The sequence below is a fragment of the Rhea americana genome, unplaced genomic scaffold, assembly GCF_003343005.1.
Source record: "Rhea americana isolate MKP2758 unplaced genomic scaffold, rheAme1 scaffold_27, whole genome shotgun sequence".
In the NCBI taxonomy this organism is placed as follows: Eukaryota; Metazoa; Chordata; class Aves; order Rheiformes; family Rheidae; genus Rhea; species Rhea americana.
Genome location: NW_028186390.1, coordinates 5838023 through 5857779, shown reverse-complemented (window position 1 = coordinate 5857779; position 19757 = coordinate 5838023). Strand labels below are relative to the sequence as shown.

General features: G+C 51.1%; 1 protein-coding gene across 1 annotated transcript; it reads right to left on the bottom strand.

Moving 5' to 3' along the window:
* Nucleotides 1-9572: 9572 nt before the first annotated feature.
* PDZK1IP1 (PDZK1 interacting protein 1) lies at nt 9573-19367 on the bottom strand. The gene is made up of 4 exons (XM_085308076.1): nt 19159-19367; nt 14215-14323; nt 11206-11304; nt 9573-10550 (listed from the first exon to the last, which is right to left on the bottom strand). The coding sequence occupies exons 1-4, from the start codon at nt 19235-19237 to the stop codon at nt 10478-10480; spliced, it is 360 nt and encodes a 119-aa protein (XP_085164202.1). The 5' UTR covers nt 19238-19367; the 3' UTR covers nt 9573-10477.
* Nucleotides 19368-19757: the final 390 nt, after the last annotated feature.

Genomic DNA, 19757 nt, shown 5'->3' with positions numbered 1-19757 from the left:
CAGGGCTAGAAACACTGCTCCAGCAAAGGTAGGCTTGATTTTGTAACAGAAAAAGAGGAAATTCTTGTAAACAGCAAATTATATGTTATTTGGTCATCTGCAAGCTCCAATCAGAACCCAGCACTCCTCAGTGACAGGCACCTTTCAACACAAGCTTGCATCTCTGTCGATGATCAGAGCTCTCTCTGTGGCTGGTGGCCTGGGCTGGCTGGAGGGTACCGTGCCACAGAAGGGTTTGTACCCTTCTTGACCACCTCTCACATGCTGTGAAGTCTTGAGCTTCACCTAGGTTGGCGGTGCTGGAAATGTTCTGACCCCTCGAGTCTGAGCACACATCCTGCTCCCAATCCAGTTCGGTCAGAGAGCGCATCTGCTCTTCCCACGCTTCATTTCCACATGCTTGTGTACTGTAGCATGCCTTAGCAGAGGATGGGGGCAGCTATGAGCCACATCCCGGCAGGGCTGTCACGGGCCTCCTGACCCATCTCCATTCTCTGCTATGGAGGGGAGCAGAGCAGACCAAGCTGCTATCACCGTCCCCAACTGTAATGCAATTGGGCATCCACTATCAGTTGCGAAGGCTGAAGCACCAATCTTCAGGGAGCACTTGCCACTGCAGGTACCAGGTTTTTCAGCATATATCTGGGGAAACTGAGGCACTAAGGTCTGCACACATACTTATAATGCCACAGCGGGAGAATAAGGATAGAAGGAGGCTATTTGTCTAGCTTTCACCTCTGGCAATAACTTTACCCAGCATTACTAGAGAAACACACACAGGCAAATCCCTGCCAGGCACTGCCTTGTGTTCATTAACTTCAATAAGACGGCTGATGTATCTTCACAGCAAGAAGGAGAAACTGAGGCACAGAGGGGAGACACAGCTAGCTCAAAGCCACCTTTCACAAGCATAGTGGATTATCAGATGCTGTTTAAATGCCTGATGCTGATATGACCAAGCAGAAGGTCCTAACTCCAGACTGTGTCTGTCTCTCAGAGGAGGCTGGGCAGCTTCTCTCTGCTTGTGGTCAGACCAAGAGAGCCAAGTCTGAGTGGCATCACATCTAATTGGATCTTGACAGCCCCTAAGGGTCTACCACTTCTTCCTGCCCACCACACCTGCTACATCCTGAGTTTGAGAAATAGAACTGCCTCAAGGGCCCCGTCTGGACCTACATTCGGCCACTCTTGATTCAGACTATCTGAACATCTAAAGAGACAGAGATGTTGTAAATAAACACATAAGGTTTGGATTGCATTAATTTTGCAAAGCAGTTGGAGACAGAATTCCTCCTCTCCTCCCAACTCCCTCCCTTTTCATCCCAGGAAAGAAATGACACAGACTGTGTAGATGCTAATGCAGTGTTCCTTCCATCGTCCATGAACTCAAACTAGTGTCAAACTCTTTCTTCCCACCCCCAGCTCCAGCACAGCAAGATCTTGAAAGGTAGCATTTTTATACAGTTTTTCGTTACTGGCTACATTTGGTTTGGGACACAGCTGTCAACATGACTGGAGAGCAGGTTGCCATGTGAGCCAGCTGTGCTGAGCTCTCCTCCAGCATGGTCATGCCTATCCCACTGAACACAAAGTAGCAGAAAGTCATCTTGCACTGCCAGAGCACAGGATTGACTGCAAGAGGAAAGGGAGGTTTTCTAAGGGTTAAATTGTCCCAAGTGATCAGGGGTAGTCTTATAAGATGTATTACCAAGTAGCTGCTTTGAAGGCATAAATCCACCACCCTTGCAGGTCTGATCGTTGGAGCTGGTGTGTTATTTGCAGAGCACATGTTGTCTGAATGGGAGTGCTGAGATTTATTTCTGCTCTGCAGTCTTCATCATGTATCAGATGTTTCAATCACCTGTCAGGGAACAAAAAAGATATCTTGCAACTCTGATGACCAGCTGGTAGTCAGTGAGCTTGGGGAACATTTGGCTGGAAGATCTGGCCCAGTCCAATTTGCAAACCCAAGCAGTGCCTGCACTGGGGACTCACGTCACCCTCTGTCCAGTTTCTGGTAGCTGACCCAAGTAGGCTTTCCACAGGAACCAGGAGAAATCTGGTTGAGATAGGTCTGAGAACACAGAACAGAGAGAAATGCAGCTAAAAACTGATCACACCAGATCTTTGACCCAGGCACAGGCGAGAAGGAAGCAGTCAAAGTGGAAGGGGGCACAGCAGAGGGGGCATAGAGAGACAGGATCTCTGATCTCTACCTCTAACCTCCAGGTAATCTCATGCCCTGCTTTCCCTCCAAGTCCAGCCTTACAAAGTGTCTTGAGATCTTTAACAGCAAAGAAGCCTTGTTAGGATTGCTCCATTAATTACTGTGGACAAGGCTGCTTGTTTGGTTTTCAGCAGTCTTTCTGATTTTTGTGAGTGGCCAGACCCTGATGATTTTGATGCAAGGCCTTTTCTGGAGAAATCATTGTGGGAAATCTGCTCAGGAAACACAGATAAGCCTAGTTCCATTTTTGATCAAAAAATGGACCATATTTGCAGACAATTCTGAAAATAATTGAAGTAACCTGAACCAAACACTTTTAAAAAGTCTCTTCCCACCTGGACAGAATTACCAGTAACCAAGATTTGAAATCTCTCTGCATGAGATCCAAGGATTTTGGTGGAAGATCTACCACTGCCAACATGTCACTAACCCTCAGGCTCTAAAGTGGTCTCAGCACGGCAGCAACTATGAAAAAATTCTTCCACATTCCAGTTTATCCAGGTGAAACCAGGCAACCTAAACATTCCTCCTGCCTTTAAACACTGGGAGTTTCTGGATGGCAGCGTGTTAAAGAGACACCAGATAACCCTCCCCTGTGAAACCAACATTAAATGGCTTCAAGAGAAGCGAAAGCAGCGCGAGGAGCTGGGCAGGGCACAGTGACAGAGATCTAATCGCCAGAACGTTTGCCCCAAATGTCCCTCTGCCACACGATGACATTTCGGCACTTTCTCGGCTCTCTCCCTTCATCACCATGGTTACAGCAGCTGCCAATCAATGGGCGATTTCTTACAGGGTACCACCAAACCACCTTGGAGATGCCACGGGAGCCAGCCCCTTTGGCAGGGAGATGCTTCAGGGACACCAGGCTGGGCTTATAGCACAAAAAATTCCCCTTTCTTTCTTTCCCTCCTCCTCCTTTTTTTCCCCCTTTCTCTCTCTCTCTCATTTTTTTTTTTTTGGCACAAACAATGAAGCTAAAAGGTTAGGTATCAGCCCGATAATCATGAATGACGTGTCGTTATTACACGCCACACATTCATTATCTCCCACTCCAGCCATGTCACAGGCGGCTGGAGGAGGGCAGATAACGGGGTGCCTTCATGCAGATGGCTTATTATCAGGATGTTCCAGGAGGGGCTTTAAGACAGTTAGTGATGCTGTTTGCCAGTTAAAGATTAGAGACCCCAGAGAATAATTAACAATCCCAAAACCCAGTTTTTCTGCTGGATTCTTCTGCTTTCTCCCCCCTCCCCTGTCCTCTTTAATCTATTCATTCTAGCAGGTGTAATAAAGCGATAAGGACAGGCTCCAGGGATGTTTGTTTGGCTACTACGGGTGTATAAACCAACAATGGATGGTATTTTACTCCTGGCTTTTGGTGGCTTGAATCAAGACCAAAAACTTCCTAGCCACTTTGCCTGCACACACCTACTCAAACCCGCTCCCACCTGGGCTGACTGCTCTGCTGCAGCCAGGCTCCTTTCCTCTTCCAGGAGTAGCGCTGACGATCCAGGCACTCATAGCCTGCCACCAGCCTCACCCTTGCCATGGGCTTTGACTCTGCACTGTCATCACCTCCTATCTGCTCTTCCTCCTCTGCAATTCGCTACCTGCCCATGGGGAAGCAGAGAGGAGCTCTGGCCCCAGTGCGCTATACCTGACTCCCTCCTCACTTCCTAGGGTCTGCACACAGTCACTGCAGGGGCTTCTCACGGCCCACCACAAGGACACAAACTCCAAGCTTTGGCTGCTCTGAGGCTGGAGCAGTTGTTTACAGCAAGTCTTTAGTTAAATCACTTCGGAATTACGTATCCTCAGGGATAGGCAGTATTAACCCATCTTTGCTGGTGCCTTAACACAGCTAGTCGCATTGGAGTGTGCCTGGGTATCCAAGGAAGGGGGTAAGCTTTGCCCAAGTGCTCCAGGGTTGTGGCCACAGCTGGAGTAGAAACATCTGAAGCTTCCGCAGCTGAAGAGCCTTACCAACCTCTTCCTGCTTGCTCCACATCAGATCTTCCCCTGCAGCGTTCATACGGGTTATGTTTGGGTGCAACACTGCAACAGATGGCCTCCAAATAGGGCTGAAGGAGGAGATGATCTCCACTGTCTGGGTGGGTGGATATGACGGACAGACAGAGATGCATGGTCTCCAGTGTACAGCATGCATGAAAGCACCAAACACTCAGAGAAAAGAGTCCTTACCCGACTCCTCTATGCCTTTCTCCAGCCCCTTGGAAACGATCATATGCTAACCTAAAACCACTGCTTGGGAACCCTTTCTGAACACCTTCTCCCCACACTAAAGATGTGACTGTGTGTTATCACAACACACCTTGTGATAAGGTGTGTTGTACCTTATCACAAGGGACTCTAATACCTCATTACATGTGTGATCTGGCACTGAGAAATTAGGAGATCAAAGAAGTGCCAAGGTGACAGTGTCTTTCAGCAAGATGTCCTGCCATCCGAGGGCCTAAGGTATCCCCCTGCAACACAACAGAAAGATGTTGCCTCCATAAGGAACGACCAAAACAGATAAACACTAGCGGCACCGAGGTCTCAGGTGCCTTGAAATACAGCATTACGATAATACAGAAAGAGCACGTGCCCTGAGTACCTTCAGCTCAAAAAGGAGAGTATCCAGTCCATAGGTCCCAACTGTGAATGTCTTCCTGAAATCCAAGGAGGGAGCAAAGGCCTCCATTATGGAGCATGGTGTAGGATTGGAGTACCCAAGGATGCTTTTCCTTGTTAAACGTGTGCCTGGGATGCCACTTGGAGGACAGGCACTCCTCACCCTGGGAAGGATTCAGCCCTTGAGAAGCAGGAGTGGGCTCGTGGCTCCACGGCATTATATAGTTGCCTCTTGGCTGGGAGCAGGAAAGAGGGTGTTGACATGTGGCCAACACGGTCTTGTGCCTACTCCAGGAAAATAGAGCGAGAGCTGCCCTGGCAATTCAGCATGGTATTCACTTCTTAGAGAGGGAGGCAAGGAGAAGAAAGATCTGCTTGCTGAAACCCTTGAGTCATGTTTTACAGGACAGGACAGTTTCTTCAAGAGAATCTCATGGTCAGTGGTCTGGCTGAGTCTGCAGACAGTTTCTCTTGGTGTGGCTGCTCAGCATTAGTCTCTCCAAAATGGCCAGTTTTGCCCTGCGATGTCCAAAGAAATACTCCTGACCCTGTGCTTACCCCGCTAACTACCATTTAATTACCTTGTAATGGATGGGAGCCCATCCGAGAGGTCATTCAGACTGTCAGAGATGTCCATCACCTGGATTTTGTCAGGTACCAGATAGCATCTCTCAAAAGTGTCCCCAGCTCACAAGGTCAACACGGCTGGCACAAGTGCTGGGACGCCAGAAGTTGTCTTCCCAATCACGCTCTTCTTGTCAGGGAGGGATGAAACAGCGTTGTGCTTTCAACAGCGTCCCCGACCCTATCAGCGAGAGATGAGATATCCTAATTATGGCAATACAGGCGAGAATCCAGGCCATATCAGCCAGCACAGAAAGGTAAACAAGAAATATAACAATGGACCCTTAACACTCATTAGCTGTGTCAGATAATACTTCACTTTTCTCCCTTTGGGGCTTAAAATCTAATTAAGATTTTCCAACAATAAATTTCATTTATACTCGCTCTCTTTTGTTCTTTTTAGGATCACACCAAGAAACATCCGTGAGCTAGCTGCTCAGCTATTCGCGCGCTGCCCTGCGCTCCTGGGCTGAGATTGCGGCCCGTGCGGGCTGCGCAGCTCGCAGCACGAGTGCAAGCAGCCTGCTTCTGCGCAGAAAGCCTCCAGGTCTTGCTTGACAGATAGGGGAAACTGAGGCAGGACGGCGTAACAGACAGCGTGGAGGCAAAACTGCAGCCACTGCACCGGCGGGTAATACGAACCATATGAAATGGCTTGTGCAATAGAGTTTCCTGGGAAAGTGAACTCTAAAGAGACTCGAGCAGTGGCTGGACTCTGACCAAGACCAAGCACCAACGTTCCTGGGGTTATTCCAAAACACGCAGCTAGCAAGTTCCTTGGACCCACAGCTGAGGGAGGGCTCGGGACAGCCTGATTTCCTCAGTTCCCTGTCTTCCGCCAGGGAGAGGGACCCTTTGCATTTCAGATATACTTCCAGCTGCACAGCTAGGAAATCAGCTTAATACCCAGGTGTGCCACCCGATGCAGCCTCCACGCTCAAACTCCCCAGAGCAACAGCTCAGCTCCTTCCCTGCTCCCACAAAAAACGATGTGCAGTTTTCTCATGTTCAGGCTGTGCACATGACAGGGAATAAACCAGCACTGTTACTCATTAGAAGGGTGTTGTTTATAACTTATTTTGCAACTGAGAGGTAAAAATTAATAGGTTCCTATCCTGTCACCACACCCCCCAGCCAGGAGCTGGAGTGCTGACACAGTGGGAATGGCTAATCCTCGTTAAATTCTGCTGAGCAAATCATTACCAATGAACTCTGGGGACTTTGTTTTCCAAATTCACGTGCTGTTTGGCACCCAAAAGAGAAAATGGGGGGAAGAGGCATCCATTAGGGAGGGCGAGTGGGAAGAGCTCTCTTCCCACCTCTGCCACAGACTTGTTTCTACAACCTCAGGCAAGTCACCTCATCTCAGGGTAGAGACCAATTTATCTGTCGAGAAAGGCAACACTCATTTGGCTCACAGCAATGCCAAGAGCCTTCAGTAGCACGGAGAAATGACAGCAGAGAACCTGGCAGGCCCCAGAATCCCAGGATATAGTCTTAGGCTGGGTGAGCCCCTAGCTGCCAGAGGAACAATAGTAAAAGGAAACATCTCCACCGAGCAATGCTGAGTACACATTCCCTCCCGAGCCCCGACAACCAACGGCTGGCTCCTGCCTCCATGTAGAAGGGTTTGACCCCACCAAACCTCTTGACCATTTTCCTCCGGGGAATTTCTTAGCTGGAATTGTGATTTCTCAACATTGAGGCTCAAGGGCATTTTTTAAACATTTGCCTCCGTACGGCTCTTCAGAGAAGCAGCTTTCAGGATGAGCCTATTACCAAAATACTTATGTCCTGCACATCTGAATTTTCTCATTGCCACCCACTAGCCATAGGGCTATCAAGGGCAAGGAGACAGCAGCTCACAGTATTTCAGAGCACCAAGGTCCAGCCCACAGCCACCATACCCAGCTCATGCAGCACCCTTCAGCCAGCTCCTGCTCCCCTCTCCCGCTCCGTTGCCTACAGGCTCTCAGCAGCAGAGACCAGCCTTTTTTGGCTGGACTCTCTATCAGGACAGTCACGGCTCAGCTGGAGCCTTTGGGGAATACCTGACAGGTTTCAGTATCAGAGAACTCCAGGATGTTTTGCAAGCATTCATCTGGGAGGAGAACTACAGCATCTGCCTGTGCTGGGGAAACACCTCTGCTAGGAGAAAGTCAGAGCTTTTAAAGTTACCAGCAAATGTAGTAGAAAAGCCCCAGCAGCAGAAAAGCCCATTCAGAGTTGGAATGTGCAGAAGAGAGATGTGTCAGAGCAGGAGCTGTGCTAGCGAGAAGCAAAATAATGTCTCCAATATCCCTCTCTATTCCTCCAGCAGCCTGTTCCTGGTATACATGCCTGCAAAACTGGCCTTTGAAGCACCTTCTGAAGCAAAGCCAGCATTCCCCGCACCTACAGATCCCAGCCCACCCAAGCTGGCATTTCACAGCAGGTCAAACACCTCCCCTTGCCTTCAAGGTGATGCTCGAGAATGGACAGGGAAGATAGAAAGAGAAATGCCACAGCGATTCAGCATCCTCCCTGCCACCTCCCTCGGGGCCTGTCCACATCTTGCATTCGTCCAGCAGAGCCCTGGGTGGGAACCAGCACCCCGACTCCATCCCACTCCTCCCCCAGCCAGAGGTTAAAAAAAATCCCACCCCTCTTATAGCCCGTTTTGCCTCACCCCTCCCAGCTCAGCTCCACCTGCTTCCCCCCACAGGCCTGGCTGCCAGCCTCTGAGTGCAAAGCCAGTTAACCCTTTCCCTGCTGAGCTGTGCAAGGATCCAATATGTTGCTAGAGTGACTCATTTTGGAGGAAATGCGGTCCCGCAGCATGGGGGAAGAGCTGCACTGGCTTTATGAAGAGCCAGGCTTTTGAAGGTCTGCAGTTTCAGCCTCTAAATGCCACGGCTTGGAAGCGCTTGCTGCTCCCAGGGAAGGTGTCCTGGGGGCACGGGCAGGCGCGACAGGCAGCAGGAGCTCCTGCGACCGTCGCAGCCGCTGCAAGGTGCCCTGATCCCTTCCCAAACGCGATCCCTGCTTCAGCAAAACAAGATCCTTCTGCAGGAGGGCAGCGGGTTAATGAACAGCCCAGCAGGAACGGCTTAACGCTGGCAGCTGGCTGCCCCGGAGCCGGCAGCACCGCCTGGAGCGGAGCCAGTGCCACTTCCTAGCAACATCAGGGAAGTAATTGCCTTCTACGTGGCCTCCAGCCCTGGAAATGCTGCCCAATTTGCTCTGGACCTGTGCTTGGTAACCTACATCATATAGGGACCGCTGCCAGCAGAGCAGCCTCAGGAAAGCGCTGGATTAGTGCAGTGCCTCAGTTTCTGCAGCTGGCAAATGAAGAGGGCTGAGGTCCACCTCCACCCACAGACCTGCCCAGGAGATGAGCAAAGCCAAGGCAGGCTGCCAGTGGGGTCAGGCACTGCCTGTCTCCCCCCGCCTCTGGGCTCCCCAGCGCCACCTGGCTCAGTGGAACCACTGGTCCCAGCAGCCAGGCATGACATGCAGCGAGCTTTGCCCCCTCAGCTGGGACCAGAGCCTGCGGACTGAAAAGCAGGCCAGGGTGCTGCCCCTCGGAGCGCTTCCAGGTCATCTCCCTCGCAGGTGACCAATGGGACATTGCACAGTCCCTATTTTCTCCTTCTCCTATGGGTTAAAACCATGGAAAATGGGCTGGAGGAGACACTTTGTGTCTTCATTCACCACCAGCAAAGGAGGATCTGGCCTTTTACTGTTGCAAAGCAACAAAGTCCAGAGCAAAAAAACCCTTTTTCCTCTTCCTCTCCCCTACCAGCACACAAACACACGTGAAAGCACTCTGGGCTGCAGTCTGGGCTAGGAAATAAGGGATGGATCCCACCAAGCAGGGACCATGGGGACGGGAAAGGGGGGTACTCAGACCTACAGACTGCAGGGCTGGATTGCTCCTGGCCTCTGAGCCCCCTTCCCACCTCAGAGCCGCAATCCTGCAAGCGTGGGCCCCGCAGGCCCACCCTGCCCAGAGGCACCCACTACCTGGGAGTGCTGCTGGATGCCACAAAGTCTTTGGGGTGATTAATAAAATGATCCTCTTTGCAGTCGTGTTGCTGTTGTATTGAAGGATAATTCTCTTTATTGCTCACAGGGACGATATATACAGAGGAAATGATTTATTCTGAAATTAAAATGCTCGGTTCAGGTCCTTTAGTTGTCCAAAAGAGGGTGAAATATGGAGAAAGAAGATTTCAATTGGCAGTTCCCAGGAGGTTGGCTTGGGATAGGGGGGAGGGCAGAGGGAGTCCCCTGCCCTATTTGGTCCCATATCCAGTGCAGCCGGGTCTCCAAATGAGCTAGTAACAACAGGTGACAGGGGCAATGTGTCAGTGAAGGGACAACCAGCCCTGGGGCTGCTGGGGATGCAGTCAGGTAGGGGCAGCCATGACTCAGGACCGGACTCTCCTGTGCCTAGAGGGGTGTAGAGAAGGATGGGTTTCTCCTGCCCTCTCTCTGCATCGGTCCCAGGGCTTCGGTTGCGCTGCACTCTCGGACATCCCCTCCCCCTCCCTCTGTGGGTTAGGCAGGGTGGGAATCCTGAAATGCCTCCAGGGTTGACACAGTCCCATGCAACCAAAATGAGACTCTCATGATTGGCTCCAGGCCTGTGGCCATATCTAGAGCAGGTCAGCATCCCCACAGCTCCGCAGGGATCGGGAAAGATTGGCCTGAGCTACAGGGTCTGGTGATCCCACAGCAGGAGAGGTCTCACTCTCCCGGAGACAGAGCCCTGCATGGATAATAGCTTCTAAGGAGCCTTGCTAAGAGGCAGAAGAGCATGAGCCATCCTGCACGTGGGACAAGGTAAGGGAGAAAGTCAGAAAAAGGTGACGTGGAGAGGTCAAAGCAGCCGTCATGTATGGGAGAAGTCAGTGCAGAGGGTCCCTGTGAAAATGCCCATCATGACAGAGGGAAGAAAAGTGAGGGGTGGAGAGGAAGAATGAGGGCTGATCGCCCGAGCATGTGCTACATTGCAGTGGTGACCACCTTCTCTTCAGGCTCCAAGGGGTTCTCATAGGCATGCTGGCTCTCTTTGGACCTGAAATGGGAGAGAAAAGCACAGGCAGTTAGCTTACGCAGGGATTAGGCTGGACTCCAGCAAAACGAACAGCTTCCTCAAAGGCACTGCTGGGGCACTGACTATGCCTGTGTCAGCCACGTACTGACTGACTCTGTGCTTGCAGCAATCCCAGGGTAGGAAGTTGGCAAGCATGGATGTCAACATAGGATCTTAAAGGCTTCTCCTTCCCAAGCTATTAAACCTGCAAAAGAAGGAGGCTGGGATGGAGGTAGGGATCGCTCTCTGAGAGGGACAATTAAGACCAGGAGTATGTAGTGGAGGTCATAGAGATGACTGTTTTGACACTCAGCATCTGGATGGTGACCTAGGGTCATGATTTGGTGGTTCTTATCTCCCCTATTCAAAGGTGTCATGCAGCATAAAAAACTCCACAGTGTAGCAGGTTACAAGGTGGTGGAAGGACCATGGGACTTGGCTTCATGGAAGGGGAGAGACTAGGAGAACTGGATTCTTCACTACCTTTTCTTTGCCCTTGTGGAGGATATGGGCCACAACAACCAGATACATAGGATCTGTGAGACCCAGAGTGGGAGGGAAGCCATGGCTGTGCATGCCCAGAGGGCCAGAGCAGAGCCAGGAGCCTCAGGGAGAAAGTCTTGAACAAGGCCTTCACCTGAAGTCAGCTGCTGCTGTTACATATCTCCCTTCATGGCCATTGGACAGGACAACTTCCTGCTTGTCTCCGATGCTCACCACTGCCTCGACGTTTTCCCTGAAGGGGGAGAAGGAAGAGCCCGTTGGTAGGAATTGAGACAGAGCAATGGAAGAACCTTACTGATGTGGGCAAGGAAAGAGCAGCTGGCACTCTTGACGATACGGGAGAGGGAGGGCTTCCTAGACTATCAGCGCTCTCTTGGCTCATAGGGGTCTTCAGCCAAACCTATGATCCTGAACTTGCTGCCTGGGGCAGCAGTAGACTCCAATTGCCTTCCCACCAGGACACAGGAGAGGAAAGACGCCCCTCACTGCTGAGTTACACAGTGAATTTTACAGCGGCTCCTCCCGTACTCTGAGTGCCAAGAGCTGCAGCTCGCCCAGGCAGAAAGTCCTGGGGATTCTTTTGCCACAGGATGAGAGAAGGGCTCCCCAGGGAGCTCAGCTGTGCACCCCAGTTCCCTCTTAACCCAGTCCTGCAATCCAGCTGTAACTGCAGCTAGCACTCCCAGCACCAACCTGGATTGGTGACAGTATTGCGGCACTCAGTCAGACTCATTAGTCAATACTCATGATTGTTTTCTCCTGCTAACTGGTTTTTCCAGATTTCTTCTATGTGGTCTGTTGCAAGACAGTCACCTGCAGTCCAAACTGACACACAGAACAATGCAGAGACTCTACCTCGACGGGTGCAGAAGGGGTGTGTTTGCGTGTGCCTGTGTATCCGTGCAGGCAAAACTGAAGAGCTCCCGTTTGGATCTAAGTCTGAACCCCTTTCAGAAGGAACTGCAAGGCAGGAGCTGGATGTTCAACCTCAGCTGGAGCTGAGAAGCTCAGACTGGAATGAGCCCCTGAACCAAATGGCCCCAGAGGCACAGAAGAGTTTAGCTGGGGTGGGTGGATGCAGGTCCCTTGTGTGTGCACATTGCTGCCTCCTTTAGTGCTCGCTAAAGGGCAATTTCTGAGACTTTTTCAAGGAACAGAACGGCATAAACAGGCAGTGACTTAAGCTGATAACTGCTGTCAAACTGACAGCGCAGAGCTGGCAGCATGCCAGGCTGCTGAGCTTTGCGAGCATCTCTTCTGAAGAGAGGCCAGATTAATTAAAACGAGCTGCCATCCCCCCCCAGGCCTCCTCGCTGGTCTCGCGGGCAGAGCAGAGCCCTGGTGCTGGAGCCAGGGACACCTCTGTGCCCCTGGGAAGAGGCAGCCCAGCAGGCAGGGGCAGAGGTAGGAGGTGGCATCTCTGATTCCTGCCATGTGGGTCAAGGTCTCCTTTGACTCGGTTTAAGGACAGTGGTTTCTCTTTGGCAAACATAGACTGCATTTTAGCTCAGTCCAGACTGCGGAACAACTTCACGGATGCAAAAAAAGAAAGCTGCAAATCAGGAGATATGTTTATGTATGTGTGTGTGTGTACATACGTGTGTATATCCACATATATATTACACACACACACACTCATATATTTGTTTCAGCTGGAGCTGAATGCCTCCCTTTAAATGTGTCTGGGCTGGAAGCTGCCCTGGTAAGCACAGATTTATCTAGATCCCTCTAGGTCCTCCCTTCTCCTCATGTCTGGAGAGGCTGCAGAGCTGCGCAGATATAAGAAACCTCAAGCTGGTGGAAAGCCCAGCGTGCCAGAGCTGGAACAGAGCAAGTAGGAACAAGGCTATAGTCCATCTTCTACCTTTCCCTTGACTTTGGGCTCGGATTCAAGATCAAGTTACTGCAGCTTAGCAAGTTACCATGGGTCAGCTGAGAGGAACAGCAGTCTGCATGCTCACTTAGCCTGAAGCGAATGAAGGGTAATGGGCCTTGCTGCCTGCGGGCTCAGCTCAGCCTGCTTAGCTTGTCGGTGCCCCAGATTCTGCATAGAGAGCTGTCTTGGCTTTGTTGTCATGCTCTTCTCCAGCTCCTTTCATACATCTTTGCATACTTTATCTGCTTTGCAATTCCTGCTGTTTTTGGCTTGTTTTCCCATGGACATGAGGCCCCTGGGATCACACCCCGATAAATTCCCTCTTTGGTTCACTGTATGAATTCAACTTTGACACCAAGAAACCATGGCAAATGCACAGGGAATAAGTCCGAGGAAGCTGTCATCAACAAGCCTTGAGAGTACCCACTTCTCAGGAAGGGTTTTACTCTCCTTTGGCATCTTTGTAGGGAATCAGCTCATGCTGCAGCCATTGTATAATTCAGTTCAAGATTCAGATCACCAGTTTCTAATCTTTAGGAAACCAGGCTCAGGAAAACACTTATTTCTGCTCACCATCCCTCAGTTCCCTTTTCCACACATTAGAGCCCAGAAGTGTCTTGACTACAAATCAAACTTGTAGTCTTTTAAGTTCAGACTTGAAACTTGAACAACTAGGCTCTTCTCAAGAGGGGTTAATGCAACTGAATTGCATGGCCTTCTTCTGGATGACCTGCACATCCTCAGTAATAGTGAACCCTGTCCCAGGATGCTTCTGCTCTCCTCCGAGACCTGAGCACCTCCAGGGCTCCCTGTTGTGTTCACCCTTTAGGCACCAGTCTGCTCACCTCATCTTTTGTCCTAAAGCCATGTTCGTATGGGATGGAGGAGCTGTACCTGAGCTAACCTTGGCAAGGACAACCTTGTCCTTCCGGTACAGCTCAGTGCTGTGAAGACCCTTGTGCCCAGCATGATGTAATCTGCACTTCCCCGTGCAGTCTGCTCTTAAATAACAGTGCGTGCAATGTCCCTGCGAGGGGCTGCATGGTGTCAGAGAGCTGCCAGGTCAAGAAGTTAACGTGATCAGAGAACAGGACAGGCAGTCTTTTCTCGCCGTTTTTGGCTTGCTCTGTGCAATGATCGCTGTGTTCCCAGCACTGGAACAGATCTAAGAGGCGATTAGAAGTGACCCATGCAGAGATGCTGGTGCAGCGAGAGCTAAGCCAAGCCCAGAATAACCCCTGGGTGCCTGGGACCCCCAGCACTTACTCTTTCTCCTTACACCAGAACTTATTGACCACAAAAGCGATGGCCACCAGGACTAGAAACACAACCACTGCGATGACACCTTGTGACCACGGCTGGAGGTTACCCCGGGCTGCAAAAGGAAAGGATAACACGTATTAGAAATACATCCTTGCACTTCACCAATTCAGCTTAGCTTCCTCATACCAGCTTCAGTGACGTCCAGCCAAGAGTTCGGTCTTGCAAAGCCAAGAAGAGCATGTTGCTGTTAAACCAGTGCAGCCCTTAAGCGACGGGGCTGCACTGGCAGCAGCACTGACGGGGGAAACCGAGGAAAACTCCCCAGACAGGCAGGAGCAAGAGGAAAAAAAATAAATAAATCAGAGGCTGAGGAGAAAGGTTCCCAAAGATGACAGATATTTTAGGGTTGGCTCCCCTGAATAGCGTGGCAAACCTTGATTGTCTTTATAATGTGAACCTGAGCACAAATACTGCTGTGTGTAGCTGGAAGAAAATCTAAAAGACAGTTATTAAACACTTGGAAATAAATGCAAAGGAAGACAGAAAGCCTGTGTGTGTTAAACAGGAAAAATACCAGAATTACTAATGGATAAAGCTATGGACCTGACCAAATGTGATAGTATTTGTCTGAAGTGGTGGGGGAAAGATGGAAGAGGGGTTTCAACCAACTGCTTACTCTGGATCCCAAAGTCCCACAGACAATGTTCCCGCTTATTTTCCAAACACTGCCTGGTCAAATAAGGACTCTGTACAGGCCCAAAAGATGACACTGTACAGGGGGCTTTTTTTAGCCATGAGATGGCCAGGGGTGAGGGCCAGTGAACTTCAAGACAACCTTGCTGATATCAACCCTCTGGTGAAACCGGTGCACTGTCACTTGGGACCTCACTGACCACAGTCCCTCACATGGGACAGCACTGCCTTTACCTGACTTGTCAGTCAGGACATGAAGCTTTCTAGGGAAGGACCAGGAGGAAGCAAAACCCCGACTAAACAGGACCTTATCACACACTGGTACAGCTAGCATACAACCACATGCCTGGCTTGGTTCAGCAAGTCTGTTTACAAGAACATCTGAAAAAGAGAGTTTCACTTTTCTGTAACCATGCCCAAGAAGTGACCTAGTCACACGAACACTTGCAGAGGTGCAGAAAGGTTGTGAGATGTACTCCAGGATGCAGAAGAAACTCAAGGCTAGCACCAAGAGGAAAATCTTGGTTCCCAGTCTTTTGCTCAAACTGCTGGTTTAACACTTCTCATGGGCTGCCATACTCAAACATACTCAGACCCATCCTTGTTGAAAATTGCTGAAAAATGTTGAAAAGAGAACTTAAGAGATGTTAAGACTGTGTAGACACATTCCTTCAGGATATGATTATCGCTTTGTTCAGGTAAGGTTTTTCTTGCTTCTGTTGATCAAAAAACATAATCTTTGCATATAAACCAAACCTACCAGCCACAGCCCGGTGTGAGTAGATGGGGCCAGGCGGAGGGGAAGGTGTTAAGCTCCCTGCCAGGGAGCGTCAGACCTCAATCCATACAATAGCCTGCTTCATGCCATCTGCTAGCCCGCATGTGAGGAAGCCCTTGCAGAGGGCACAGAGCACAGGCTGACCACAGGGAGGTCTGCAGAAAGTGGCACTGGCCTGTGTCACGGGGCTGTCCTCAGCCTCAGCAAATACTGCTGCCCTGCATTTTCCTTCTGGCGCTGGAGGTCTGCACCAGCTGAATGCTTGCAGTAGACAAATCTCTGCCATAAATTGCAAATGATCTTTAGTAGAGGCAATAAAGGTGAGCTGTGCAAACTATATTTGCAAACTAAACATCCACAGTCAGCTACACACTGGATCTGCTGCTGACAGCTATCTCATCTCTTTGGTCTCTTCGGGGGAAGGGGGATTGTCTTCTTTAAGAGTGCCAGATCCTCAGATCATGCTATTGCAAGAGGATCTTGGCTTTTATTAAAAACAACATACACCACGACCAACAAGGAACTGTTTTTCTCATGGTGGTGAAACCATGAAGTGCAACTCAGACTAGAAAACAGAGCAAATACATGCAGCCCCAGAAGTATATCACTCCTTGCCCATCTCCTGCAGTCGGGACTGCTGCTTGGCAGGCAAACCCTTGGGGCCGCCGCGGGTGGGCAGCTGACTCGCTGCCACTTGGGGAACTGGAAACACCCTGGGCTTACCAGGCATGGGAGCAGCCCCGGCCAGCCGGAGTCGCAGAACAATAGCAGTAAGCCCTCGCTCGAGCAAGCCGGCAGTGACACTTAGATGTGTTTACTGATGAGTCCTAGGTCCAAACTCTGCTCAGAGGAATGCAGACGGAAATTCCCTCTTGTATCAGTGTGCTTCAGCTGAAATCCCCTTGCATCAGCAGGCTGTTGTTACCAATAACAAAGAGATGAGAGGTGTTGGAGGGAGGAGCAGGACTTGGGCATTGTTCCGGGGTATCTGGCATGGAGGAGAAGGTCCTGCCTTGGCTGCCCACACAAGGGTGCAGCCTCAAGCATACTCCTGAAAACCGCCTTTAGGTTTGGCCTGCTCTGTTTCCTTCTTTGTCCTGTCCTTGGCTGTCATCGCTGCCAGATTTATTCATTATTTGTGTTTTATTTTTCCTGCCGGGGCCAGCGTTTTCCATCTGAGCCTAGGAAGCGATGCTTGGATCCAGTCCTCAGTGAGGTTGCTGCTGAGGTTAAGGGAGTTCAAGGCCAATCTAGATATACCCATATTCAGTGGTGACCAAAATCTCAAAACTTGCATCTCTTGATCTCTCAGCAAAGGAGGTAAGGAGATAAATGGGCAGGAAACTTCCTCTAGCCAGCTAGTCTTGGGAGGTACTGTGTGGGTTTTTTTTTTTTCAAGTGAAATCTCACTCAAGCAGCTGTTTTCATGAGACTTCAGAGCATCCAAAGCCAAAGGGGAAAAACTCAAACCTAGATCAGGTGGGGCTGCTTTTGAGAGACCTCAGAAAGCACCGCTGCAGGGGGAACTGAGGAGCCAAGGATTTAAACGTGAGTGGAGCAGTCACAAGCCCTGAGCACAGGCGCCTGGGCTGGGCCCTTCTCGGATTGTTTCACCGAAAGTAAATCAAGCAGAAGGCAGCAATGTCCACACAGGCGGCATGGCGACGTGCTGCGCATGTCCCAGAGAGCCTGCCCCAGCCCAGGGAAAAGCCTTGCCTTGCCTGAAGTTTGCCCTCAGCCCCGGAGGCTAAAGAAGTCCTGCTTCAACAGCCAGGTTCACCTCCTTGCTGCTGAGATGCACTCCAAGCCGAAATTACTCCCTTCCCATCTCGAAGCCTATGGGGGGGGGGGGCTCTCATGGTGGGAAAAGGATCTCCCCACTCGCCTCCTCCGTCAGCCCATGCCCTTGGACCAGGTTTGTGGGTCCTGCGCTGTTCCCCTCAAGCCTCCCCTGGCTTGTGACCCCTGCATTGAGGCTGGCACCAAGGAGGAATATGGCAGTGGAAATGTCGAATACCCGCCTCATCAGGCCGAAATGCCCTGGTGGGCACAAGGAGGTTGCACAGGCATATTAAAGAAGGAGCAGCAACCAGGCAGAGACAGGAGCAAAAGTCAGGCGGCTGCAATCTTATCAGGAAGGAACTATGCAAATCTCAGCCTTGCCTGGCGGGCCCTGAGACACATCCGCGCAAAACACACCACTGGGAAGAGGTGTTGCAAGACAACACAAAAGGCAATACACCTTGCTATCTTGCTGAGAAGGAACAGCAGAAATAATTACTCTTGCCTGCAGAAGCAGAACTACGTTCCCCCAAAAATTCCTTAGCAGGGATGATACTCCCAGGCGAGGATGCCTTATGGCCCTTCCACCTCCTCTGCTTTCAGCCCGGAGGCAATTGGGGCAAGTTTTTTTTTTCCTTGGACAAGAACTTCGAAGCCAAATTAAGCAATGCAGGGTGTAACCCCTGCGCTCGTCAACATACCGGTGCCCACGCACCTGAAGGCACAAACAAGATCAAGAAAAACACCAGTGTCAATATATGCTCTTGCCCATGCTGACTCTTTTGTAATCAAGGGTTGTTTGAATGAACGTACACGTGTTTTGATGCATCCTCCTCTAGTGCTCGGAAAACATCAGCCGTTGCCTGTGGTTTGTCACGTCTGAGAAAGTTGTACCAGGCTCTAAACCCTTGCTAAAGGCTTTTTTCCTTCAAGGCAACAGCTAAACTTTTAATCCTGCTGACGGTGGAGACCCCACACTGTTAAATCCTTAGCAAGTTAGTAAACAAATGCAGGAAGAGCAGTCAAGGTTGGGGCATCAGAAGGAGAAAGGGGGAGGGAATTTTCCAGGACTTTGCAAGGATCTGATTAGTTTTAATTATTCCTGATTTATGTTCTTTCATGAATGGCATAAAACTACTGTCACAGTGATAGGAAATTTCTCTATCAAGTCTTCAGGAAGGGAATGGAAGCACAGTTTGCAGAGGGAAATATTTCCTCCTGGCACCTCAACAATGATCGACATTAAAGATTAACAAGAGAATATATGAGGTTTCAATGAACAGGAAAAGCAAGCAAGCACAATGCTTTTTTTGTGGAAGAATGAGAAGAGAAAAGAAAAGAAAAAAGAAAAAAAAATAACAAGCCTTAAGAGAACAAAATACTCATCGCAGTGCACAGTCCTGCTGGAGATAAATCAGAGTTGTTTTTACCTCTGAGTAACTAGGTGAGATAAATCTCTGCCAAGAGTGTCAGTGCTGAACTAAACAGGGAAAAACTATCTGCTCTTCGTTTCCAGCAAGATTTCGCAGCCTGATGAGCACCAAACCTCTCCTCTGCCCCCACTACCGCGAAGCCAAAGCCAAAACCAGGACGCTCCCCCAGAGAGCTCTTTCGGGGTGCCCCTCGGCCGCCTGCCCCCGGCTCCCCGCGCCTCGGTTCCCCCGGGGAGCCGAGCCGGAGCGATGGGCGCTCACCTTCCTGACACGAGCCGGGCTCCAGCAGCAGGAGCAGGAGCAGGAGCAGGCACGGGGCGGCGAGCCGGCGGGCGGGCATGCCGGCGGGCGGGCGCGGGCGCTGCTCGCGGGGCGCCGGAGCCCTCCCGCGGCAGCGAGCGCCGGGTGAATTATCAAACGCGTCGCGGGAGGCCGATGCTGACACCTGCCTGTTGCAGCCCTGCCCCGGGAGGTGCCTCCGCCCGCCCTGCCCAGCACGGGCTGCCTGGGAATTTTGGGGGCAGGTGACTTGAACCTGACACTTCCCTCAGGGCTTGGAGAAGGGGGTGGGGAGGGCTGGGGAGAACAGAACACGATAAAACACCCCGACCGGCAAAATCTCTCCCGTAGCCAGCACGGGGCTGGGGAGTTTCGGGAATGCGGTCCAACCGACGGGACCTGAAATCCCGCCCCCGAAGGGCAGTTACCCGGCGGCTCACCCCCATCCCGAAGGGGGGGACCGCAAACGTGCCCTCCCGGCGAGACCCGACCAGGCTCCGCGCTGCCAGGCAGGTCCCGGGGCTGGGAGCACGGCCCGAGAGTCGTCCGAGCGCCAGCGGGCTCCGTTTGCTGCCCAGCCT